Source organism: Dromaius novaehollandiae, chromosome W (genome assembly GCF_036370855.1).
Source record: "Dromaius novaehollandiae isolate bDroNov1 chromosome W, bDroNov1.hap1, whole genome shotgun sequence".
Lineage (NCBI taxonomy): Eukaryota > Metazoa > Chordata > Aves > Casuariiformes > Dromaiidae > Dromaius > Dromaius novaehollandiae.
This window is the reverse complement of record NC_088130.1, coordinates 11,068,021-11,094,932: the sequence shown is the minus strand read 5'-3', so window position 1 is coordinate 11,094,932 and position 26,912 is coordinate 11,068,021. Positions and strand designations below refer to the sequence as shown.

Genomic DNA, 26,912 nt, shown 5'->3' with positions numbered 1-26,912 from the left:
CCAGGAATAACTCTTATAACAAAATCAGTAAGAAAAATCAGAGGCAAAGGGGTTGCTGTGGGAGAAAGAGCTCTGGGGTAAACTATCCCTTCCTATTAACTGCATGCAACTCACACAGCAGCTGAATCACAGACAACTGGATTGGGGTGCTGCTGGGGTGGTGGTTAATAAAGCCCCCCATAAGCCAAAGTAGGTGACTGCAGATTAAATACGTAAGAATCGGGCGATTCTTCGGCTGAGCGTTTTTCCTAGCAAGCAGCAGTGTACTGTGCTTGCCCTGCAGACCCCACCCTGTCAGTACATCAAACTGAACTGACCTATGGACTATAGATTGCATTTGTGTGACTGTACTATCTGTATGGAAGTCACATGCTCTATCAATACATACTGCACACCAGCCCTGACAACACAGACGGGGTGGAGGAAAATGAGTCAGGCTCTTTCTAGCAGAGCTAGGCGGTGGTGCAATTAAAAAGAGGAATCTTCTCAGCACACACATTGCGCTCTCACTGTCCATCTATCAGGCACGAACACACTTCTGGTTAGCAGCATTCAATTAAGAGAGCTGGAAAAGAAGTTTTGTCTTCCCAATAGTTACATCTGACTTCTATTCAGTTGCAAAATCTATCCCTTTGTTTTCATATAACTGAAACCGTGACAGTGGAAGGTTAAAAATGAAGCACCTCACAAAGAGGAGGAGGGCAGGTAAGGCAGAGGGAAAAAGGAGCATGAGGAGGGAAAGCATTAGCACTTATTTATTACAAATTGAGTATGCCCAATCCGGCAATTTCCAAAATTAGGATTCATTTGTGAGAGCTTATCACAGAAGACAGATTTGCTAACCTTAAAGAAAAAAAATTAAAGAAGAGTGTCACTGAAAGTAGAATTAGCAGCTCAGTTATGAGGCCCCTTGTTGAATCCAGATTTAGGAATAAAAATGTTGACATCAAAGGAACAATGCAAAGCTGCTCCTCGGGTCTAGGAACTGTTAGTACAATTAGCAAGCTATTAAAAAAGCTTTAAAATGCTGTCAGAAACATTTTAGCAGAGAATGGAGATTTTCTTTTGAAACATTTAAAAGAACCGATGCCAGAAGAGGCAGCATTAATTTCGTCAAATTAAAGGGAACTTACTGCAGTTTGTCTTTTGATTCTTCAGAGAAAAACTGCATTTGTGAAGTTCGCCTCTCTATTCCTGTTTTTGATATGGCCAATATTAAAATGGGAAGTATTTCAAAAGTTCTTTCTAAATAGTCTTACTTACAAGTTGAATGATACTTAAATCACTACTGTTTTATGTCCAGCATATGAAATTTCACTTCCTAAAAGCAACTTTGCCACCAAGTTGCAAAAAAAGTTAAAAACTCCTTGACAATGTGCGAGATTTCAGTTAAGAGACTGGCGAATATAAAAATATTTCTGGAAAGAGGTAACAGTTTACACCTTCAGTCTCAAAATGCAGATGAAAATGTACGATATTTCTTTACCTCTATAAATTAAAGGGACAAGTCTTAAACAAATCGGGTGCAAAAGAAATGAGACCTGGCAGTAAAATTTTATTTGCTCACGTTAACAGTAGGTCTACTGCTTTCTGATTTACTTCAGGGAAAATAGTTTGTTCATTGCCTTAACCAGTAGAAAGCATATTTAATTACCTGCAATACCTAAGAAGTCAGTAAGTGAGCGTACATTAAGATCCCCCACCCCCAAAAAAAGAGTCTGGTATTGACTAACTGACATCCTCTAGAACGCTTTATTGCTGCCTGCGAGGGCTGAGGTCAAATCCAGAAAGCTAGCCGAGCAATATACCTTCAGCAAAGCACTCGATAAAGCTAGATGGGAGGGGAAAAGAGAGTTAAGCACAAGGTGGTGAGTGATATATCATCTTTATACCTTCCTGATGGTTAAAGCTTTTAGCTTCAGGCATTACTCTGATTTAAGCAGCAGCAGCATCACAGTGCCCTACCTTTCATCAGCTGCTAATAGATCTTGTGGATACTACTCTGCTTTTCCTACTTCAGAGCTCACGGTGATCTAATTACACCTCCATACACTTACAAGATGAATGCTGCACGGGACTGAGGCAAGCGTGGCGATCCAAAGGTTGGGAGTGGGCAGCATGTAGCCAAAACTTCTGCAGCTGGCTGTCTGAACCAGCTCCTGTGCACGCAGAGTGTGTATTTCTATATGCCAGCAAAGTGGCACAAGGTGCTGAGCCACAAATACATGATTGAACATGCTTCACTTCCGCAATCATACAGGTTTTGAAGCAACTCCAAACTAATATGATTAACACCTTGGTACAATAATGTTATAAAGGGAGGAAACAGTCTTATTTTACACGGAAGTGAAAAAGGGGGGAAAAAAGAGAGAGACACAATTGTCATATTCAAATTGATTTGCTTAAAGTTTTGTATCTTTAAAGTAAACAACAGTAATGTGATTTTAAATGCTGTGGAATCAAATCCAAGACCCATATTGAGGTTCTTAGATATGCTGCACTGATGTACTTATTGGCAGCTAAGCTAGCTATTGAAATTAAGTAAATTAAGCAAGTAAAACAAATTAAGGCATTACTATAGATATTTAGATTGGATTACCCAGATTTAACAAGCACATTCAACACTTCTAGTAAAATTGACTTTCTTGTGGCCACATAATGAGTCAGTGACAGAGAGAGGGATTGAACGCAGGATCCCTACTACTGCCCACCATACCTCATTTACACTGACAAGAGGACCTAGCTCCAAAGAGACTTTCTAGCTCATGGTAACCCATGTGCTGGGCAGGCTACTTTCCATTCATGACTACTCTGTAAATCAAACATGGGATTATTTTGAGACAGCTCCTTTTGAAGGTGCTCCTGCAAGTGGCGCAAAGGATGCAGCGGCTGGGGCCGTGGATGGAGCCACAGTCCTGCACTCTAGAACAGGGGCAGGAAAAGTGCGACACAAATAGCCTCTGCATAACAGCTACACACACTCTTCCAGCACTATTCTGCATTTTAAAGCCTATGTATTAATACTTCAGTACTACCCATTGGTCGCTAACAGCACTGGGCTGCTGCTTAGCAGGATGCTGTAAAAACATGCAATAACAGCACAGAGGAACACTTGAAATGGCAAGACTCCATCAAAACAGAAGAAACATTTTGAAGCGTGCAAGCCTGTCCCTTATTCTACAACTGGTTGTGCTGAGAAAAAAAATTCTATACAGCGCAGAAGAAAATCCTTTGCTCAGTTACTGATTTTATTTATAAACTGTAAGTGCTGGCACCAGTAACGTATCATAACAGCGAGGATTTATCCTTGTTACTTTCATTACATTCATCTGCTGAGGCACTGAGGCATAATTAGGAGATGGAGATGAATACAGATGTCTGTATTTTGGGTGTGGTAGGGTTCTGGTTAAGCACATTTTATTCAGCCTTTCAAAGTATCTATGAACTCCAGCTTCTGAGTCAAAATTACTTCATGGTAAAAGCATGCATTACACTTTTGCTTCTCATAAGAAGAGATACTGTACCTTCTTTACATGCAGCTCATAGAAGTGATGTTTTGTACTTTGTGCAAAACCACCAACTATAGACCTAAGCTTATGACACTGTCTGTCTGTTTCCACATTCATTTGCAGCAGTTATTTTTAATAAGCACTGTATTAAAAATCTCTGGAACTCTGCAGCTGGTACAACCCTCTCTCTGCAAAATGGGCGCTTGGAAATTCTACTAAACAGGAAGACTGTATTTCAAAGCCACCTTAGCTTCATATAGGTGGACAAAACGAGGTTATGTCAAAGCATGACCCCGTGGGGTGAATTCCATGATCCATACTTCTGGAGAAAGTTAAGACTCTCCTCAGAAACTCAAGTTTCAAAAATACTGAAGGTTCAGTAGGAATACAGGAGCCAGGGAAAAAATAGCAGTCTAACAGTCTTACCTTACTTGTCTTACCTTCAAAACACTTACAGCAAAATACAATTGCACAAGATCAGATATGGAGAATACCCAAGGTGAAAGACTTAAAAACAAACAAACAAACCACCATAAAACACCCCAAACAAACAAACAAAACCCCTAATACAATGAAAGAGATCTAATCGCTAAATCTAGTACGGCCAAGAAAAAAAGGTGTTAAGGGAAAAAACTTATTTGGCACCCTGCTGAGAAATAACTATGTCACATTCAAAGAATAATGACTTAAGGAGACCATCTAAGCACTGGAGAAGCATTACTAACAAAACTATCTTCAGGGATTAAACCTTACCTTGAAAGTAGGTTCTCAACAATTCAGCCTACATCTCAGCTCCATCATTCCCTTTATACCAATACGTACATTTCTGCCAAACCCTTTCCAAAGTATATTTATTTAAATTTCCTTTCACTGGGATAGCTTCATATGAGAAATATAATTTCCATTCCTTTCCCAAGAGGAAAGAAACCCTACAATCTAATTCTCATGTAGTTCAGCCCAGTAATGCAGGACACAATGAAAAATTACATTACAGTGTTGATCAGCCACAACTTGATTCCATATTATGTTGACAAGGCTTCTGTAGATGGTGTCTGTTTCAGTACACCCAGACAGTTATAACATCTGCTTGGCATGCATTCACAAAAGGCTGTTTTCTACTGTATATCCTAGTCAATACATGGCAGAAATTAAAAAACACACACACACACACACACACACACACACACACACACACACACACCCTACTGGATAGCTCTCCAATTAGGGCTGATTTCAGTGAAGAATATTAAAAATATTGTTGCCGCAGTGTTATTGTCAGATGGGTAAAACACCACCCACATTGCTGATTCATATGGTATCGTCAGAGAGCAGTACACAGGAAGCTCTACAGGAAGACCACAAAAGATGATGAGCGTCCAAAAAGGGACAGATAGGCAGAGACATACGAGCGAGAACATACACACACACCACTGGAATCAGGAAACAACAGAGCTAACTAGCCAGCTCCTGCTTCTCTCAGTGCTTAGAACTGCATCCTAAAAATCAACTTCTTTAAAATGCAAATTTCTTTTCTGAGAGAGAGATAAGGAAAAACTCTTTAATTTTTCATGAGAGGGAGTTGCTGTTGCAAATATTTTGCAATGGCAATGCAGTGAATGACTAGCCGGCTCTGGCAAGGGCAGCTGGGGCATATCATTGTTTATCGCACAAGAAGGATGTGAGCTACAAGGCTGTACTGCCATGCCCTTCTCCGATTAGAATGGTTTTATTTATAAATATTGCCTCGCTAAAGAACTTCTTGTTTGAAATGAGGCCTTTCACAATTAGTCTAATAAGATCACAAGATTTGCTTTCCTGATCAGTGGCACTACAACTACCCATAGATGAAGTTCAAAAAATTCCAAGACTCCGCTTGGGAAAAAATGCTGTTAGAGATTTAGATTCCTCTCTGCGAGCTGGCAAGCTTGGTTCACAAGCGGTGAATCAACTATACACAATGCAGGATCATTACACAAACTGAGAAACAACATGCTTCTACAACTAACATGCTCACGCGAGTGGACACATTCCCTCCAAATCTCACAGCAGTCCTTAGAAACTACCTGCAGCCTCTAGGTTTGCCCTTGCATAAATCCCTCACTTAGTCTCCTTGTGCGGCAGACTCCTTTGCAGCCCCTGAAAAAAAAACCTTGTCCATTCATGTATTCCTCAATTTCCTCATGCGTATCCCTTAAATACCTTCCCCTCAGAGCAAATTTGCATGCCCAGGTAACTCCCTCCAACTTTCTCTTCCGTAAAACTCCATTTTATACTCTGTACAATACACTATGTTTCAAACACTCTTCATATCTTTTAGTGATGTCTTAGTCCAGTCCTGATGGCACCTACCTTATTACCATAGACCCAGTTAACTTTTCTTAGCTACAGAAAAGCTGCTTTACAAGCCGGTTATGAAGTGGCAGGTGGTTGAAGAAAAAAAAATCCAGCCTTTTTTTAAGGAGAGAATAAACGTTGAAGTTTTCTTCCCCAAATTGTTACTGCACATCTAAATTAAAAGTGCCACAAAATATTTTTGAAAAATGTCACCACATTTTATTCTTCCTTTGCCCTTCTTATTTTTATTTGCAGACTACTGACTGCAAGAGAATTTATAATACCTAGTATACTTTTGCACTGTTTTGAGTGGTTTTATTTTCAATCCTTTATTTTACCGTTTTAACTTTTCAAAGGTCAAGGCAGTATTGAAAAGTTCCAGAGGGACAGAGAAAGGAGAGGAGGAAAAGAACCAAAGGAAGCCCAGAAAGTTCTGGTTTTATGGAAAAAAGGTAATAGAAGCCTTACTGTAAAAGATTTTTGCTTTCCAAAGTCCATTCTCAATCCAGAGTTTGAATGAAACCAGCTTTAAAACAAATGCATGGGGCATTAAAGGAAACACAAAAATGTATACAAAAAGTTTTTCAAAACAAACAAAAATATTCCATCCCAGCACACATGCACGCACACACCCACACAGTTTTATCTGATTACATGGTTTTGTGAATGACATTAAAAACAAAACAAAAACAAAACATATTTCAGAAGCTTAAAATTACACAAGAATTGTCCTATTTGGTTGTGACATGGGCCTTTAAGAAGTTTAGCTTTCAGATGCTGGTACGATGGATTATTCTGGCCTCAGTTTTATTATCAAATGATATATGAACATAGGATGTTTTGGTTTAGACACAGAAATGGAACGTTTCATGGAATATCATCATGATTCCTACCCTTAATAAAAATCAGTGACAGTAAAAAAAAAAAAAAAAAAAAAAAAACCACCAAACCCCCCCCCCAAAAAAAACACACACCTCTTCCAATCCAAACTGAATATTCTTTTCATTTTCTGAAAAAGTGGATTAACAACTGATATTACATTTGCATCTACACTCAGCAACTGTGGAGTACACTGTAGAAAAGTTCTGTTATGTCAGAACACCTGTTAAAATACTTAGATGGGGCACAAATCCTGTTTCTACACTATTGCAACTTGCCAGCATAGTCTGAGAGATTACTTAGTGAACCCTGCAGGTGTAAAAGCTATTAAATGTCTGTTTAGTACTCAGCAGATTCTTGTTTTAAAGGATCCTTGAAGGAGCCTTGAATAATTGGGGCTACCATCTTTCTCCGATTTCAAGCACCTAGTTGAGCAGAAGCAACAATAAAGTAGTGGACTACCTCGAGAATAATCATAATCGAATAAACAGACTAACAGAAGTACACATGCAAGAGCCTAACTTCTACTTTATTCTAAACCTCTCTATCTTTACGTTTTACAAATGTAAAATGACATAGTGCAGCCCTACAGATGGTACAGTTAGAAACACAAGCTTGCGACCAGACTTTCTAAGGTTGAGATAGTCCAGAAAAATATGACCAATATTAAAGTCTAATATTAATTTTGATCCCAGTATTTTAGCTTATTTGGATAAACAGAAACACAAATATCAAAAGGGCCATAAAGTGGTGCAACTGGCACCACAAAGACCACCGTGGGATTCCCCAGGGTTACACAGCCGCTGTGCTAATCACTCTTGCCCCGGCACGTCCCCACTCTTTCTCCACCCAGCATATGGTGCACCAGAGTCCAGAAGGGAAGCGGGTGTGCCCAAGGCCTTTTTATGCTCCAGTAACAAGACACTCTTTTATCCAACCTGCACAAGTGGCAGCACTTGGTTCACTGGTCCAAAAAATAGCTGGACAAGAACCGGAGGCAAGATGCAGAGAACATCTTCATGCACCAACAGCACTTATTTATCTAGTTGTACAGCCAACAATACAGACAGCATATGTCCTCAAACCAACGGCTGTATTTTAAAATAAATAAATAAAGATCTAAAAATACAGGAACATCTTCAAACAAACTACTTGGCACATAATTCATATTCTGAAAGTTTTCTAGAAAATGCTGCAAGCTTGCAAAACATGTACGTGCAATTTATTATTACACTGTATCTATGAATTAGCTTAACTAATTAAGGAGGCAAATTTTAATTCTGCCTTATACAGGAAGAAAAATGAAAAGTCATGAACCTGAAACAACCTTAATGAGCATGAAAAAGCCTTAATTGTAACTGCTTTTCCAAAACATTACTTGCCCAGGCCAATGCATGCACCTCATGAACTCTCACAGATGACAGGGACTAAGGAAATCAAGAGCCACATGAGAATATGCGAAGTGCAGGAAGGGATTAAAAGCTATTCTCTGATGCTGCTACCCTTTCAACCTGATACCAACCTCTGCTTTGTCAGACCCGAGACTGTGCACAGAAGTGACTTGCTCATAACAAATGATTTTCCTACTTACCCAATATCTTAGTACCACCACAATATAACCTACAGAAACCAGTCAAGAGGGTTTGATACATACTTTTTTGCCAAAGTTGAAGCATGCAAAAAGGTTCTGTGTTTTGATTCTGGAAAGAAGGTTGTCAAAAGGAAATTCAAACATAACACCAATTATGTCATGCTTGGATTTTCCAGAAGCACACAACCACACCTTTGTCTCATGCCTCACCTTTACGTAGTCACTTAAAGTTACAGTAAAGTGAACACAAAATCTAAGAGGGAAGGTACATGGGACCACATTCTGAGAACAGGGAGGCATGTGATCAGACTCATGGCTTTGGACTTTGAAGTGTGAATATATAATCAACTCTAATGTGCAGACCTTATACAAATTTTGATCTGGGAGAAAAAAACCCCACAAAACAGCTTTTAAGAAAGCACAGAATAAAAGTAACTGTGTGAATACTTCTACAAGATGATACATCCCATTATAAATACAAAACAATAATAATTAAAAAACAAACTCACTTAAAAATATATATGCAAATATATTATATACATATTTCTACATATATACATATTATAAATATACACATAAATATATATACTATATATATAAACATATATAGTATATATTTTTATATATGTATATATTTTAAAACTTTTTTGCTTAACGTTAGCCAATTTTCTAAACCAAAGCTGAACTGTATAACAAGAGGAAGCTTTCTTGCATCTCAGATGTACAACTTTTACCACATAGGAAGTGCAAACAGAGAGACTGACAAAATCTGCAGAAAAAATGGTCCATTTTAGCTGAAGATTTAACACACTGCAGTAAATCTTATTTTTGGCAAATCTTGCAAGTTTGTAGAAATAAACAATGAAGACATGAGATTTTAAGAATTTTCAGTAATGCTGCATAGTATAAATGGAACATAGTTGAATTTTTTTAGAGTTTCATAGAAATAGTTAATAATCTGAAGCTATTTCAAAAATAATTGCTGAATAATCTAAAGACATCTCTAGTACTAATGAATGAAATAATTAGGAAGCTATTACTGTTAAATATTTTACTCCATTAAAATATATGTAGTTATAATTATATATTATATGTTTTATATATATTTATATATCATTATGTTATATACAACTCTCTTGTTAATAAAGTAAAACATCAGAATCATTCCGATAACACAAAAGCTCACTCATTACCTTAAAATAAACTCCAAACCCCTATTACGCACAAATGTTGCCCCAAGAGTTTTTCCACATTCTTGTTGTCAGAGAGCATAAGCACATGGATGTTTCCTTTCGGACAACACAATGTGTTCTCTAAGCAAAGTAACTACTCAACAAACATATCTGAAGTAAAATAGAATAGTTATAGAAAAGAAACAAAGAACATTAGAAACCTGCTTTCCTATAGTCATGGTCCTTTAACCGCTGTGTGAGCGATCATAAAATAGGAATCTGTGAGTAAGCGTTATCACCACCCCTTCGCCACACTAGCACAAGTGGTGAAACAGTGGAATTGGAAAGATAAAACATGGACAGCACATCCCACGCATGTGCTTTTGTATATACTTATCACTTCCCATTAGCAAAGGGCAGTTAATCACTTCAAATGTTATATTTAAAAAATAAAGAGCTTCTCTTAAAATAGAAAAGGAGGAAGGAAGGAATCTTACTGCACTGCGAAAAGTAGCTAGCATTGAGTTTTCAAACGTATGTCTACAATATCCTGTAGCTGGTGTACATATTCCATAGCCGAGGTCCTAATCCTTTCAAAGTTAATTGTAAGCACACGTGTAAGCCTAAACATGTAATTAACTGATTGACTTTTTGGGGCTTGCAGATGTTCTAAAATGTAAACCTTTCCGTTTGCAGAACTGAAGGCTAAAGACAGTCTCCTCATTTATATACCACAAGATTACCTAAGAATGTTTATTTGTACATTTATTTTTAAGAAAAGTATTTTCAACTCACCACGAGAACACACAGCCCTGCTGGTCTGCTTTACCTCTGATACACAATTATTTTTCCTACCTTTGGAAAAGTACCCAAAACTGACTTCTGTTGCAATAAACTGTGAAACAGTTAAGCCTAACGTACAGAGGAAGCAAGTAATTTTCAAATTCATTGGAGCAATACAGTCAAACCCCAGAGGCCTCTGCTCTAATCAAAGGGCAAACAAATGAGGGGAGATAAGTGCACTGGTAGAAGGCGGCCAGGATGCGAGTCACTATGCAGATAAAAGATGATTTTTTTAAAACTTCACTCAGATATAAAGAAAAAGGAAAACAGTTGAGAGCAGGTTAAATAGGCGAGGACTGGATGAGGCCACACGTATATAAGACTGGAGAGAGAAAGATGCCAGAGAGAAAGGCCGAGCATGAGAGGAGTAAGTGACTAACACGGAAACACTTAAAAAGAGGAGAAAAGCAGCCGGAGAGAGAGAGATCTATGTAGGATTGTGCAAGACTTCACCAACCCCATTGGAGCCCCTAAAGCTCCAGTAAAAAAAACCCAGCTCCTAAAGCTGCTGGGGAGCCAATGTTTACCTCACATCAAGGCTCCTGAAAAAATAAATCAGATTCAGATAAAGGAATCGAAGACATGTTGTTAGTTGATTATGATACTTTAAGTCTTACTATAGTCTTTTCCACGTTGGCTGGCTTTTAGGCAATCTATTTCTTGCCAGAAAATTGCATTTGGAGCTCCACAGTATTAGAAGCATTTAACTGCCTGCGTGGCCTCCATTTATTGGATAATTTTTCTTTATTCTTGCGTGCCTGGAGGAGGACATCTGAGAGTACTAGGATATGCTGAATACTAACTAACATTATTAATATAAATCCCCTTTTCCTGCAACCTGCTTTTAAATTCTCTGCTTCAGGTTTGAGACCCTGAAGAATACTGTTTGTGCAGATGTCATGGTTCAGGTTTCTCCATCTGCTGGAAGAGCCACTTTATTATGTGTGCTCCAAACCAACAGCTATTCTTCAGCATTTCGTTTCAACATCCCAAGAATAGCGTTCTTTAAAAGAAAAAGAAAAAAAGAAAAAAAAAAAAGGCCAGAAATCCCACACATTCTGCACCATCTGAAAGTCAGAGCACCTCGCGCTGCTTGCACATGGCTGCTCAGGATTCAATCCTTCATACTCTTTGCAGACCAAGTGAGGTATAAGAGCTAGGCCCTTTTTTCCCAACATACATTTATTTGAGATGAAATTTCACAGAGGAAGGAGGTCTAAGAAGTTTAAGACTCCTGTTTGTTTACTTACAAATTTATGTCACTTGACATCCATACCTGCTGCTGCTGTCTTACTATTGTCTGTATTTTTATTTGCATGTTACAGGGGACTAAGAAGAAATGAGCTATCAATGAGGTAAACTTGGCCTTGAAGATAATGTCAGCAAGACCACAGACTTCAAAAACATACCTGCTTATATCCATTTAAAAACATTCCCCATGGGAAATAGGTGTAAATATGGAAACAACTTCTACTGTGGAACCACTCTATGGAGCTTATAGCAAACTCCTTGATCTACAGTAAGACTTGCTTTTACGTTTTCAGCCTCTTTAACGATTTTCTTCTAGCCTGTTCTGTTACTGTGTTACTCACATTAGGTATCTTGTTACGAATATAGTCTCACAGGAAATTATGGGCATGGGATTCAAGTAAAGATTTCCTGCCTGTTAATCACCACTGAGTGACACCTTCCTGGTTGCCTCTCAGTAGGAAGGGGCAACTTGTCTTCTGGAAACTGCCTTCAAAGGGAACAGTAACTGTGATGGTAGTTGTTTAGTACAGGAGCAGATTTGTTTCATAGAACTGCTGTAACAACGGGTGAGAAAAATAAAAAACTGTCCAGGTATACTCCCCACCTTCAGCAATATTAGACATGTAAAAGAGATAAAAAAAAAGGAGAAATGGGGAGTATATTATTTGAAACAATGGCTTCTAAGCCACTCTAAAAAGAATTTTAAAAAATATAAATCTACATTTTAGATTTTTAAAATGTGAATTTGAATGTCTATGCTTGCCCCAACTTACTACTGTACCACAAAAATTCTGCAAAGATGGGCAATTTTAGTAATTGCTTATGCACATTTCCATATGCAACTAAGGCTTTTCTGTATTTGATAAAATGCTTCCCACCCTACAACTCAAGGTGCATATAAAGACTTCAAAACTTCTAGTTAAAAAATAAATAACAGAAACAGTAACATTTACCCAAAAGGAAACTAAACCCCAATCCATTAGCCACCATTTCCTACAACAGACAAATTCCTAGGAGAAGGGATCATGCTGACCCATTATCTTAAACCTCAGCAGAGCTCATATTCTGCACTTTAACTAGAAAAGCATCTTGCTTGATACAGTGCCCTAGCATCGAGACACTAAATTTTAACACCAATTTTAGACAAAATAACACTTCAAATTCCAGAAGCGTTCAGATTAAAAAACACCCCAGTTTTAGTGATTTTTACTAAAGTTAAGAAAACTGCTACAGTAAGACAAAAACATTTCTACTGTGACCCCCAAAACTAACCCTGAACATGAAGACTTTGATTAAAAGGGACACTACCATTATTCGTTTAGGCCCAATCACATCAATATCAGCTTGAACTGTAGTTTTTTAAACTGTTGTGGAAAACAAGTACTGTGCTAAAAATATGCTGTTACTCAAACTTTGAGATATTCTCTCCAGAGATAGGATTTCCTGATAGGGCACTTCCTATTAATTTGAATCTCCTTCCTGTGTTTTCTAGGCTGCTAGGCTAATGAGTTTGTTTTCAACAGACTAAAAAAAAAAAAAAAAAAAAAAGTTTACTGCTTTGTGACCTTGTATACAAAGCATAAAAGTAGTCTTCAGTAGTTTGGCATGACTGTGTAGCAAGTTTGTCTTCCACTCTATTTCCAGACAGCATTTTTAAAGGAATCGTGCCTAGAACATATCATTTGGGGAGTTTTACTTTATTCCACGTGCAGCCCTATTAAAACTGGTGGGAATGCTTGTGAAATAGCTGAGTGCAAAGATAAACTCTCACTTTCAGGAAAGTTATTCTAGCACAGAGAAAGTGAACAGCCCTAACTGGAAAGGTCTGGCCATGTGTATACAGCTATGCCACATCTTACCAATTGGCTTCAACTACATAAAAAACATTCTATATAAATTCAACACTCAGAATTTTGAATAGTAACTATAGAATATATACTCTGTAGTAAAAAACAAGAAAAAAAAATCCTGATTTGTAACCAGGACTTCCAGATACTACAGCAGAATAGCAGTCAATACCAGTTTTGAAGGAAAACATGTGCTTCACAATCAACCAGCTTTTCAAGTATGTTAAGAAATTGAGTGCTCCATGTACAGCAAAAACACAGAGCTAGCAAGCTGAAACACACACATAAATACATTTTTTTTTAATAAATACAAATTACTTTGATTTTTATTTCCGAGGGGCAAAGGGAAATCTGACAGCTCCAGCATTCAATCATACTAGGAAGTTCAGTTCAGCATTCTCTTTTACTATTTAAGACAAGTTTTTCTAACTTTTTTAATGTCCAAAAAAAACAAAAAACAAAAAACAAAAAAACAAAAAAAAACAACCCACAGAAAAATTAAGAACATCCCCCCACATTAAAGAAGGTTAACAATATGGATTTGGACAGCAGGATCTGCCTAACTTCCCACTGCATAAACCCAGGCTCATGCAAGATTCTTTGGTTACTGCAGCATTATGTCACCAACAAAGTGATGACCAGCTGCAGTGACTCTGGTGGACCTGAATGGAGAAACAAAGTGTTTTTTTTTACCTGGTAATAAGCTTCACCCTTCCTACTTCTAAATAAGAGATACCTTAAAACATGTACTGCAGTTCAATTTTAATCTTTAAACTTCATATATTTAAGCACAAAAGACTTCTTATCCTAACACTAATTTATTTTGTCCTCTTTTCCCTGGTTAATGGAAGCTTATTTCTTTATAGCAAATTTCTCTGCTCTTTGATAGTTTCTGACATTTAAATAAATACTAGAATAAAAGAACTTAAGTATAATTTTCATCCAAGATTACTAAAAAAAGAATTACATCTCCTTTCACAAGATTCAAAGAAAGGTGAAACTTCCACTCATGAGAGAACTTAACCTGTCTGACATAGTTACTGATAATGAGTCAACAGCAAAAATCAGGACCGTTCTCAAACAAAAGACGTACCACTCCCATGACAAGGAGTGGGAGATATAGCCACGTAATTCTGTGCCTTCCCATGCAATTAACCTCCCTTCTATTCAAGTAAATATTAAGCATTTCACTCTCCTTCACAGAATGCCTAAAATATTTTACCTATCTTTCTTTAAAAATGCAAATATAAAAAAAAAAAAAAAAAAGGGAAAGAAGTCAGGCATGTCAAAGATAATCCTTAAAAATGCTTTAAGTGTATTTTCCTCCTTCTAAATTTCAGTGATGTCATCAGTCTCAAATGAATTTGCTTGTCCTAAGGCCTTGTGTCAAATTTTATTTCATAATACACTCACACACAAGCAGATATCCCCAGCTATTTTTCAATTAATTTGAACTTTTTCCCAAGTAATCTTAATGGCAAACCTTAAGCAGCATTGGTAAAGACAAGAATGGTTTAACTGTGCTCTGGCCATAACATGGGCTGGAAGGAAAGGGAAAGAGATGACTAAAGCCATAGGCAAACACCAGCCTGCCCTTAACTTTCTCCCCTTGACAAATCCCACAGACATGTTGTTAGGAGGAGCTCTCTCGTCTCCTCTGTTTTGTCAGGGCTGTGCAGAGGGCAGAGAGCTAGAAGAAGCCCTTTTCTTCTCAACTTTAAATACAGTATAAGTTATATGCCATGTATAGTTTTTAGGAAATGTATGGAGAGTCTCTAAAGATAAAAGGAGAAAGAGCTTCGGCTATGGAAATAAACAAAAATCTCACCTTATTGTGTTCATACTTGTATGGGATTTTGAGGGTATCCATGGCTCTGATCATGGCCTGCATTGCTGTAAATATATTCTGGTACACCAGTTTTGTAAAGCCCCTTTTGTCTTCATCAGAGTAACCTGATCCATGAATGATTCTCATCTGTTTGATGAACGTGCTTTTGCCACTCTCTCCCGTGCCTGCAAGACAAATAAGAAGGATACACTTCAGTCACTGGACAAACATGACTTTCCTGCACAAAGCAGACAGCTTGTTCAGTGCAAGGCAGAACAGTGTCAAGTGCTCATGCTGCTTGCACGGTAACTACACCGACCAGTTCCACATCAAAACAGCAGTAACATTTAGTAACATCTGAACCAACACTGAATTAAAATTTGTATTTTGAAGACAAAATAGGAATAGAAGAAGGACAGCAATGAGAAAATAACTAAACTAATAACTAAAACAAAAGACACAATCCAAAATTTCTAAAGTATACTGCTGCATATTGAAAGTAATAAGCCCAAATTTCCATTCCTGAAGATGAAATTCTCAGCAACATCTAACTTCGGGGAGTTACTATCACAAAAATTCAGAAAGTTATATATATGAAAAAAATTATCTCAGTTGGCCAACTTTAAGGACATTATGATAAGCAGCAAAATAAAACCCTTAGATAAGTTTGTTTAAAAAAAGGGGGGGGAAGGGAAGCAGTATAACAATTACAGCTCTGCAAACTTTAACCTCTGAAACAGATGAAATCAGCTGTAATTAAAATTTGGCTCATATTTGCTAATGTCTTCCTTGAAATGTCTTTGCATCTATATACTTCAGAAAAAGCACAAATGATAACTTTTTTTCAATGAACTTCTTGAGTATTTGTCAATTTAAAGTTAAGATCCGCCTGTTGGAAATTTCATGCAGGATATATCACCTAACATTTTTCCTTTGCTTCAACTCAGTGAGCTCATCCTCTGTAATTAGAGGGGCTTATCCAAATTATTCATGTGATTTGTTTTCTTATAGGGAAGAACTATAAATCTTGAAGGAAGAGTCACATGGCCATACAAACACTTGTATGCTCACCTAGCTTCTTAGACCTTCAAGAAATGCAATACATTCACTTGGGTGCGTTGTTCAGTGTTGTGCTTCTCAGCCTTTCAGCCCAGATCTTATTTTGATCATTTTTATAAAGCTTTTATGCCTCATGCCGTAATATTTGGCTTCCAAGACAAAGGGAGCCTTATGCCTTGCCTGATGTTTTAAGTGTCTCATCAGAGAAGTGTATTTCACAAGCAGAGCAATGTAAGGTTAGAGCATGAAGCTGTGCAGGCAACCCATAGGTACTTCCAAGGTAGTGCGCACTGCAAAAACCCTACCTGAAAGCTTCTGAAAGTTTTTGCCCTTTACCAAGGATTTGCTTTGAACCTTCAGCGCCATCTCCTCCATGTACAAAACAAACTTCCAGTGCAAGTCTTCCTTACCCACACCTTCCCAGAAAATCAAGCGCAGTGTTATACACAGACCTATTTTACTTCCCCAGAGGAGACAAACAATTGTTTTTGTAATGAAAAAGAACCTTCTCCAAAGTTGTAAAGTTAGATGGAGACTGCTCCCACACCAAGCCTTCGGTCATCCCCTCAGCCCCGTGCTGCAATCAAGGGTGGCACCAACCATCTCTGCAGGGCGCTGCCAGGCCCCAGACAGAAGTCTCCCCCTGCAGCCTAATAACCGCAAAACAAGGGTCTCTGCAGAAAGGGTGACGTGTTTTGGGCAATACTTAGTCCTGGATCAATGCTAAGTTTGTATCTTCCAATTCATCTGAGGTACAGGTGAGATCTTTGTATTTCTGGAACCTACCGGAGGGGAGCAAATATGACTTCTCTTGAGAATTTATAAAACTACAGACCTACACAAAATAGAACTATTACATACTGAAAAATGCTTGTGGCTACCCTTAGATGATCTCAGCTTTTCCCTTTTTCTAAAACCTACACAATGGACACATGGTCTTATATATAAGTGAAATAAAGTACCATATCAAACATTTTTTTTAATAATTCTGTAATATTTCCCAGCTTTTCCTGCAAGATATATGTCACGCATTTAGTATGAAAGTCTGTTAAACATGAACGCGTGAGGCACAGGATTTTTATAGCATGCCTTTTTGGCAAGATTAACTCTTTTATCAACAGTTCTGCTCTAACTAGTGCATAAGAAAATCATTTGCACCAAACATCTCTAAATCATTTGAATACAAAGTGACTTCCATGTTTGGTCAATGTGATGCTTTTTCAAGAGGAAAACCAGATTCCTTCAAAAAAAATAAAAAAAATAAAAAATGCAAACTTAGCATGACATGGAAAGAACATGCTGGTGTTATCTACTCTGCTTTAGAAAACGAAGCTTTAAATTCTTTTAATTCTGTATTGCAAGTTTACATAGCAATCAGTTGGAAAGAAAACATGCTGATAAAGCAATCTGCATTACATTAGAGAAGACAGTAGCTCAGATTGCTTGTACTTTGAGAGTAAGGCTGTAGAAGTTGCCATATATGGGCAAACAAAATTAAAAACCAAAGCAGAATCTAACACATAAGGAGTCTACATCTTACTCAGCTTTCTAGTTCTTCAATTGGGTGGCACCAGACTAAGGCTTTGTCAGTCAAAGAACAACCAGTTATACTTGGAGATCTAAAGGTATACTAAAATTTGTGAACAAGATGATTTCCTGGTGCTGAGTCAAGCCATTTCTTCCCACAGATTAATCTTCTGGTTAAACTGGCAGCAGCAATGAAGAGAACATTTCTAGTCCTCCTGAACTGTATGGAGTCTTATGTGTAGAGGGGCAAAATGTGAAAAGTAGTCCTGATGAAAAAGAAAGTCATGCGAAATTTCCAAGGACAGAAAACACAAAACCAGGATAAAACAGTAAGAATGACAGATAGAATAATATTTAGGGGATTGCACAAAAATTACGAGGAAGTAAAAATGTTCATTTTTGGCACAATATATAGGAACTTCTATCACTTCACATTATTAGTTTCTCTTAGATTGTTATGATCGAAGGGAAGAAAGTCCCTATTTTGGCATTTTTTATCCATGAAGTCAAATCCTTCTGTTAAAAATTCAATTTACGTGAAAAGAAAACTGCTTAATAGTGATAGTATACCAAATACTTGTATGTTCCTAGAAGTTTACTCAGATACTTTCCCCAGAACTAAGATAATTTGGGAAAAAAAAAGTTATTAACTAAAACAAAACAAGGAGGAGTTGAGCACAATGAATTACTAAGGTTATCTAAACAAAGCTGCTTATTGCAGTATTATTGCTAGTGGAAACTGGGGTTGAGAACTATTACTATTCTAGCACTAAAGTCAAACCTAGATTTGATTTATGTATTTACACGTGCACACACGCGCGCACACACACACACCCCCCTGGCCTTTTTAAGACCAAAGACTGACATTAGGAGAAGATCAAGACTTTGACTAACACACTGATTGTGCCTTCCATAGCCTCAGCCATTACAGAGCGAGTTAAGCAATATAACCTGGCAACGCATGCCTGAAATCTTACTTTTCACCATAATAAACAACAACACTGGTAATAACCTAAACAGGATCCTTGAGTGGGTCTGTTCTGCTTGGTGACAAGAAGAAAACTTAAAAATGGATAAAAAAAAAATCCGTATGTCCAGAGGGGACCTGGATGCCTTACTGCTTCTGCTAACCACTGCTACTACCATCATCCCAGGAATATCTCTAGCTGATAAACAGAGGAAACAAAGGTGAAATTATAAGATAGAAGATCAGCTGAACTGAGGGAGGTAGAGCAAAGCTGCCCTGAAGTCAATTTTCTGCTAGCTGCCATTGCATGTTTAAATTAATCCAAATCTGGATCCTCTCTCTGAAGCCAGATGAATGATCTGTTTTCATCTTTCAGAAGACACTTAAAGGCCACACAGCATACCTGAATGTCTTTTAAAAAACCAACCCCACCTCTCATCCCCCCAAAACAACCACACCAACCAATCCCCTCATCTTCCAGAAACAGTAACTCTCTGCCAAAAATATGACCCCAATATAACCCTCAGGCACTTCTTTGGAGAGAAGTCTAAAGTGTGACCAGAACAAGAGAGCTCGTGGGTTCAAGCACCCAAGCTCGTTGGTCATTTGATGTTTTTATACATTTCACTCCAGATAAAAAACTGCTGAACTAAAAGATTTAACTGACTGTCTTAAATGGAGGGATCAACTCTCTCAAACAGGGATGAATTACCATTCAAGCAGAGCATAAAGGCTTATCAAACTTAGAAGTCTGGAAAGAGTTCAGCAGCTTCCCACCTTACAAACCCCTGAACACCTCCCAGGAGCTTTCTTCTTCAAGCAGCAATACTGACAAATATTATTGCATCATCAAGGATTTTTACAGCCAGAGATCTCAAAGTCCCCCAGTGGTATTATCTCCAATAGCACAGCCAGGAAGGAAGTCAGGTTGCTCAAAGGCAGCAGTAACCCCTCATACACAAAGATCATGCACCATTTATTTCATTACGGCTATTTTTCCTGGTACACATTCTGCAAAAACGAAACTACAAAATGGGAAAAACAACTCTGTGAAACTTATGGCAAACCTTAAAACATGGTTCATTTTGAAGAAGGAGCAATGCAGCTTATGGCAGTGTGGCTTCAAAATTCATGTAGTGGCTGCCAAGGAAAACTCGGGAGAATCACTTGAAAATAATTCAAGATCCAGAGCCTAGGTACACAAGCTTTTCTTAAACACTGGTGCACAGTGTATACCTGTACTTGTTTTCCCATTTCTCTACATTGTAACTCACATAAATCTGAAGTGTAGTATCTTGTGTGATCAAATATAAGGCCATTTTTCAATTAAAGCAACAAAAATGCCTTTCTCAAAGCAAAATCCACACTGACATCTGTTAAGAGAACAAATGCTGCTAAACTAGGCCTGGCTCTCCATGTTTTTTCCTAAATTTGACCTATAAAAAGGCAATAAAAACAAGGTCATATTTTATTGGTTGAAGTTTTCTATCTAAATTAGATAATCCTGGAGAGCGCGCGATGAAAAGGAGACTCTTAATAGAAAAGAGAAAAGAAAAAGCCATCAAAATCAAAACCCACAACCCTGTTAGTAACCATCCACATAAATTTACTAAGAATTGTTAAACTACCAACGTACTCATTCATAGAAGCCTGGCTTTTAGCTTGGGGCTCCATGACAACAAGAAGCAGAGGTACTTGGAAAGTGAAGATTTATGGGTCTGAGTGGAATTAACATCCTATGCAGAGCGGACAGAGCATGACATTTCTATCTGCTGCTTGTTTTTCTGCTTGCAGTATTACTATACCTATGCTGTTTCACTGAATATCTACCCAGAAGAAAACGGAGTCTGTTGTGAACTGTCTCCCAAACAACAACAAAAAAAAGCTGAAATCATAAACTCATCAGGTATTAAGTAGATTAACTCCCATGAGAAGTAAGAGCTAAAACAGTAGTAGAGAGGTGACACATGAGAAGAAAAACATTTGATTTCAGCTATAAAGTTGTATTTCACTTGGAAGAGAGTTTTATGTCCTCTCTGCTACTACTAATCCAGCTAAACAAAAAAATATGATTTCTTTTGTTGTTGTTCCAGTGGTGGAACGCAAAAGGATCACATTTCTGCTGAAACTGAGTATGGTCCTATATGAAACCATAGAAATTGTGCAGAATTCAGGCTGGACCGGCCTGACTTTTTAGGTGCCAAAATAGCCACAACATATTGCAGAATGTATGAGATCATCCCAGGAGCTTGAGCAAAAGAGCCAGCCTGTCCTACCACTTGGAGCAGACTCTCAGGCTCGCTTTTGAAGGCCATTTACGGGACTAGACATCAGGCTGAGCAGGCCTGTAAAAAAATTTTGCTTGAGATGAAGGAGAAGCTCCCCAGTTCACCCAGTAACACCTAGGTGCAAATTCTGGAACAAAATTAGCCTCTTTTCTCTGCCATGGGGAGAAAAAGGAGGCCAGTAGAACGAGCAGGGTCCCAAACAGGCAAGAACCGAACAGCTCTGTCGAGCACCTACCTACTCTTCCTCATCCTGACCCCATACAAATGCACTCTTAGGCTCTACAGTCTCCATCGCCACCCTTGTTGAAGGCAGCGCAATTAAAGAGCTGCCCATTGGCCACACAGAAAGACTTCTAGATGGCACAGCTGCCATGAAGCAAGCCCTTCTAACTAAGGAGTCCTAGTACTAAAACATAACTGTTTTTCCCCCCACCCTCCATTGCCCCCAAAATATCATTAGAACTCATATCTCCATGACGCATGCACACAGAGATTTAAGGTACCATCCTACATCATCAACCGCCATATACCATTAAAGACTAATATATGGGACTGACCATTTTCATCTTTGTCATCCTTTTAGATGACAAATCATCCAGAAAGGACTGAAATTTCCAGAAGAAAATATGACGAGCCCTAATAACAAATACAGTAAGTACATTTACAATGTCCATCAAATGAACTGTAGCTCTGTATTATCTTCCATTTGAGACTATCAAAGTCCTTAAATAGCATTAATAGATTACACCTCACAAGAGTCAGGTGACGTTACAACAAATTTTTATTTCAGTTGCACTAATGGAGAAGGCTATGGAACAAGAAAGCCTCAGAAATTACAAGCAAAGCAACAAAACAAGGCAGGAAGAGAGCTAAGGGATCTTGACTTCCATTCCTGTACCTACATCACATGACTTTGTATTTATGTTAAAAATTGAATGGAATAATTACAAAAAGCTCAGTTAGGAGAGAAATTTGAGTGATGATCTTTGAAATCTAATAAATCACAGCTTTAAATTAAGAGTCATTAACAAAAAGCCTAGGAGAGGTGTACGTATTGTTCGATTGCCAAGTGTTTGTAAGGGGCAGGCAGCGAGGGATTGGACAAGATAGAGTTAAGGAGCCGAAAGCCTTGGGAGGAATAAATAGCAGTATGTAGATAAGGTAGTAGCTGCCCGGGATGAGAAGAAGTGATGATGGGAACATGACCTTCGGGAAAGTACCGATCCGGGCTAGAGCTTATATAAAGGGCTCGCTTGCTTGAATAAAGTTGATTCTGATCCAGCACATCGGAGTCCGTGAATCAGACCGCCACAAATGACGCCCGAACAGGGACCGAAGACTGACTTCGTCCAGGGCTGTAGAGGCAGCGGTTAGCTGAACCGGTGGCGGAGCCCGGCTGAACAAAGAGCTGCTGAAAGGAAGCAGAAGGGGAGCCGCTGAAAGGGAGCGGCATTGCGCGCAACAGGTTACCTACCGCTGGACGGAGGTAAGCGGCCGGGAACGCGTGGGAGTCGTGGGAAACGGAATCTCCCCGCAGGATAGGTCCGTGCTAAACGTAATGCAAAAGACTTTGAAACAGCACGGCAGAGATATACCCCCCCCTACCAAGACCTCAAAATGTTATTGATGTGGGCACGCTCGAACTGTCCCGAGGTGAATTCCACCACGATTTATAGCCTCGGTACGTGGGACTCAATCGGAGTTAAGCTCTGGGACGCGGCAACAAGAAATGATAAGATGGCGGCAGGACTTTTAGCCCCGTGGCAAACCATGCTTGAGACTCTGAAAGAGCACAGCAAGAAGAAAACACAGGGACCGGAGGCACCTGCAGCCCCCACAGCACCTCTGTCAAGCGACACGGTGGTGGGGGCGGTGGGTGGACGGGACTCCCCAGGAAACGACCCAGACAATCCATTTGACCCAGGGCAAATCGATCCGGAGCAGGAGCCGGACCTCTATCCGCCTCTTAATGCGCCTTGCTGTGTCCATCTTACGGCCCCTTCGGAACCACCCCCCCCCTCAAGAGACGGGGCCTCCTGCGAGTGCGGACTGCCCACAACCCCCCCCCCAACACTGACCCGGCCTTCTGGGAAGGATCCATCGCCCCAGGGCCGCTCGGCGGGGCGTGACTACACCGGCCGGGGACACCCCTCCGCCTGCCTTCTTCCCTCCCTCCTTTCCTCCCTGCCTTCCTTCCCCTCCCGCCCGGCCCTTCCTCTCTCCACCGCGGAGCAGCAGGAGGAGGAACATGGCGAAAGCGGAGCAGGCCTCAGCCTGGAACGGCAGCACGAGCTCAGATTCAAAGGGCCTTTCACAGATGGTGTCACCGCAAACCTGAAGCTCGGCAATCCTGCAGACGGGAATGTGTGCTTCAAAGTTAAGACCACGGCACCATGTAGATACTGTGTAAGACCTAACAGTGCAATTATCGATGCAGGAACATCAATTAATGTTTCTGTGATGCTACAGCCTTTGGACTATGATCCTAATGAGAAAAGTAAACACTAGTTTATGGCTTTTAAAAAAAAAAAAAAAGAAAAGAAAAACCAACAGCCTATGCTTGCTCCAGCTGATACTTCAGATATGGAAGCAGTATGGAAAGAAGCAAAACCAGAAGAACTCATGCATTCGAAACTTAGGCGTGTGTTTGAGCTACCAATGGAAAATGATACGCCTTATGACATAGAAATGAAATTGTATCCGCAACTGCAACAAAGACAGATTCTTCTGTAATGTCTAAATCAATAAGTTCCTCTTTGGATGACATTGAAGTTAAGAGAGTAATGGAAGAATATAAGAGGCTTCAAGTAGAAGTTCAGAGGTTACCGGAGGAGAATAAACAGCTTAAGGAAGAAGATGGACTTCGGATGAAGAAGACACCCCAGACAAACCACCCAATATCTGCTTCTGCAGCTGCTGTCCGAGCCTTCACACTGTCCAAGGCACAGCCTTCGAACGTTGTTGCTGACTCTCTTTACGTTACGGGCGTCATCCAATGCCTGGAACGATTCCCTTTTAAAAACTCTTCTGAATCAACAATTGTTTCTTCTTCTGAAGGAACAACTGTTGTTTCTGTTGGAGCAAAGAGAGCATGACTACTTTGTTTTGTGTGTTTGCTCTCACACCACTCTACCTGGGCCGACTGCCCAAGGCAATTGCGTTGCTGACCATTTTACGGCAGCTGTGCTGATACCTAACACCTATCAGCAGGCTAAATTGTCCCATGATTTCTTTTTTTTTTTTCCCCACTAAAATGCAAAAGCGCCACAAAAAACTTATCATATCACAAGGGACTAGGCCCAAGACATTATCCAAAGTTGCCCCCATTGCCAAAATGTATCCCCGTTACCACCCTACTCAGGGACCAACCCTCGAGGCCTGCAACCCTGCAATGTCTGGCAGACAGACGTTACCCATTATCCCTCATTCGGAAGACTGAAATACGTCCATGTCTCTGTAGATACCCTTTCCCATTACGCTGTCACTACTGCCTATGCTGGGGGAAAAAAAGGCCGTGATGTATGTCGTCACTGGCTTGCCTGTTTCGCCACAGTGGGGGTTCCCACTCAAATTAAAACTGACAGTGGTCCCGCATACACTGCACAGCGAACGCGGGCATTTCTCCAAACCTGGGGGGTCGCTCATGTGACCGGAATTCCCCATTCCCCAACTGGCCAGGCAATAGTGGAACGTACCCATCGTACTCTAAAAGACATGCTTGAAAAACAAAAAAGGGGGAATAGCCCCGGTGCCTCCCCACAAGAGCAGCTATGGAAAGCCTTATATGTTCTCAACCTCTTAAACCGTTATACGGACCAAAGTGCAGTTAATAAGCATTTCTCATGCCCTACGTGGCAAGAACAGCCTCGGGTTCACTACAAGAACCTGAAACGGGTCAATGGAGTGAACCAGTAGACTTAATAACGTGGGGGAAAGGTTATGCTTGTGTCTCCACAGGTAACGGGCCTCGTTGGATGCCTGCACGGCTGATTCGACCTGTTGACGCATCCCTCGAAACACCAAACGAGGACTGAGAGCCCGTTAAGATGAGCCCATGTCGGGACGTTTTCTGGCAATACCTGCCTGCCTCGTGCAGGGTCACTATCGATTCATAAAAGCTTACCGCGACTACACGACCTCACTAATAAGTTGTAGATAGAATCAGAGTGGAACCCTTTTGAGGGATAGGACTGGACGTTAGGTTTGGGGTCGTGGGTTAAGAAGGTACTGGCGTGTGGATTGGTAATCTTGCTAAGATTTCTAGCCCTTGCTATCTATCTCCCCTGCTTAATAAGCCTTGTGCAGAGAATGACTCGAAGGGCTTTGCATCAAGTACTTGTTGTACAAATACACACTGCACTGGCAATATTTAGTTTAGAAAATAAAAAAGGGGGAGATGTAGGGGCAGGCAGCGAGGGATTGGACAAGATAGAGTTAAGGAGCCGAAAGCCTTGGGAGGAATAAATAGCAGTATGTAGATAAGGTAGTAGCCGCACGGAATGAGAAGGAGTGATGATGGGAACATGACCTTTGGGAAAGTACCGATCCGGGCTAGAGCTTATATAAAGGGCTTGCTTGCTTGAATAAAGTTGATTCTGATCCAGCACATTGGAGTCTGTGAATCAGACCGCCACAAGTGTTTGCTCCACTGACGGAATCTCTTTAAATTAAAATTGCTACATACTCATCTTTTCAATTATTTATTTTGTTCATAATCCACATTTGCATATTCCACTTGCTTATCATTTTGCTATTCATAAAATTATCTCCTTTGTATCATTTTAATAATTTATAAACATATAGTTAAGATGACTATGAATGATTCATATAACAAAACAAAACAAAAAGAAAAAGGGGGAGAAAAAAAAAAAAAAAAAGCCTGGCAAAATAAGTAAAGACTCCTTCCAAAGCAAGAACTGCTAGTTTTATGAATACAGCTCAGAAGGTTAAGAATTATATTGAATGAGTAGTGTGAAAGACTGACATCAATCTACAGTGAATTGTTTCAAGAATAGTCTTGAACATTCTTTAAATGTTTATGCAAAATTAAGCAAATGTTATCCATTAAAAAAGATTAGCAAGGCTATCATACATTTTCCTTTCTGAAATGGGATTATAAAACCGGTATCAACTACCTATACCTAAGAATTATTTTTTTTCTCTCAAATTCATTAATATATGAATATACATCATACTGTACTAACAAAATGCAATACATCAAGGCATGGCAGCTTAATTCTCTCACTTCTTAAAAAAGAGAGAGAGAAAAAAAGAAAGAAACACCCTCCCATTATGGAGACAGTCTGAATGCTTTCTAAAGTAGAGTAATCCTCTTACAAATTTAATCTGGCTATGTTTGAGCAGATAATAAACTTTGCTTGGCATTCTAGCATAGCCACTAAACTCAAAGAAATAAAACTAATACACACCCTCATTGTACCAGTGGCAAAATTAAGACATTCCAAGTGACTACTGCAAAAAAGCCTAAATAGGACACTGAATTGCCAACAATTGTGAAGATAGAATTAAAATTCAAAATTCAGCGGATGTTCTGCAGCTCCTTAAACGAATATTAATTCAAGCTTTTTACTGAAACAGAACTCTCAAACTCCTTTACAAGAAATCTAGTTAATCAAATATAGCTTTGTGCCAGATAATCAAAATCACGCTTTACTACTATGCAGCCAGGCACAATCCATTACTGGAAGTCAGCATCTTCCTCTCCCCCACCTTTAATTCTGAAAAAAACAACAAAGCAGAAAAACCTCCTTATCTTTTCAAGCTAGAATCAGATAATTTTCACAATGCTAGAGTTAT

General features: G+C 39.3%; 1 protein-coding gene and 1 pseudogene across 1 annotated transcript in view; one reads left to right on the top strand and one right to left on the bottom strand.

Annotated features, from left to right (window-relative positions):
* Nucleotides 1–26,912, bottom strand: part of LOC112983244 (guanine nucleotide-binding protein G(q) subunit alpha) — a 138,626-nt gene that overhangs the window by 74,855 nt on the left and 36,859 nt on the right. Inside the window, exon 2 of the mRNA XM_064500310.1 lies at nt 15,255–15,439. Within this exon, the coding sequence (XP_064356380.1) occupies nt 15,255–15,439 (185 nt within the window). The remainder of the gene's footprint in view (nt 1–15,254; nt 15,440–26,912) is intronic.
* LOC135324306 (uncharacterized) lies at nt 22,302–25,701 on the top strand (annotated as a pseudogene).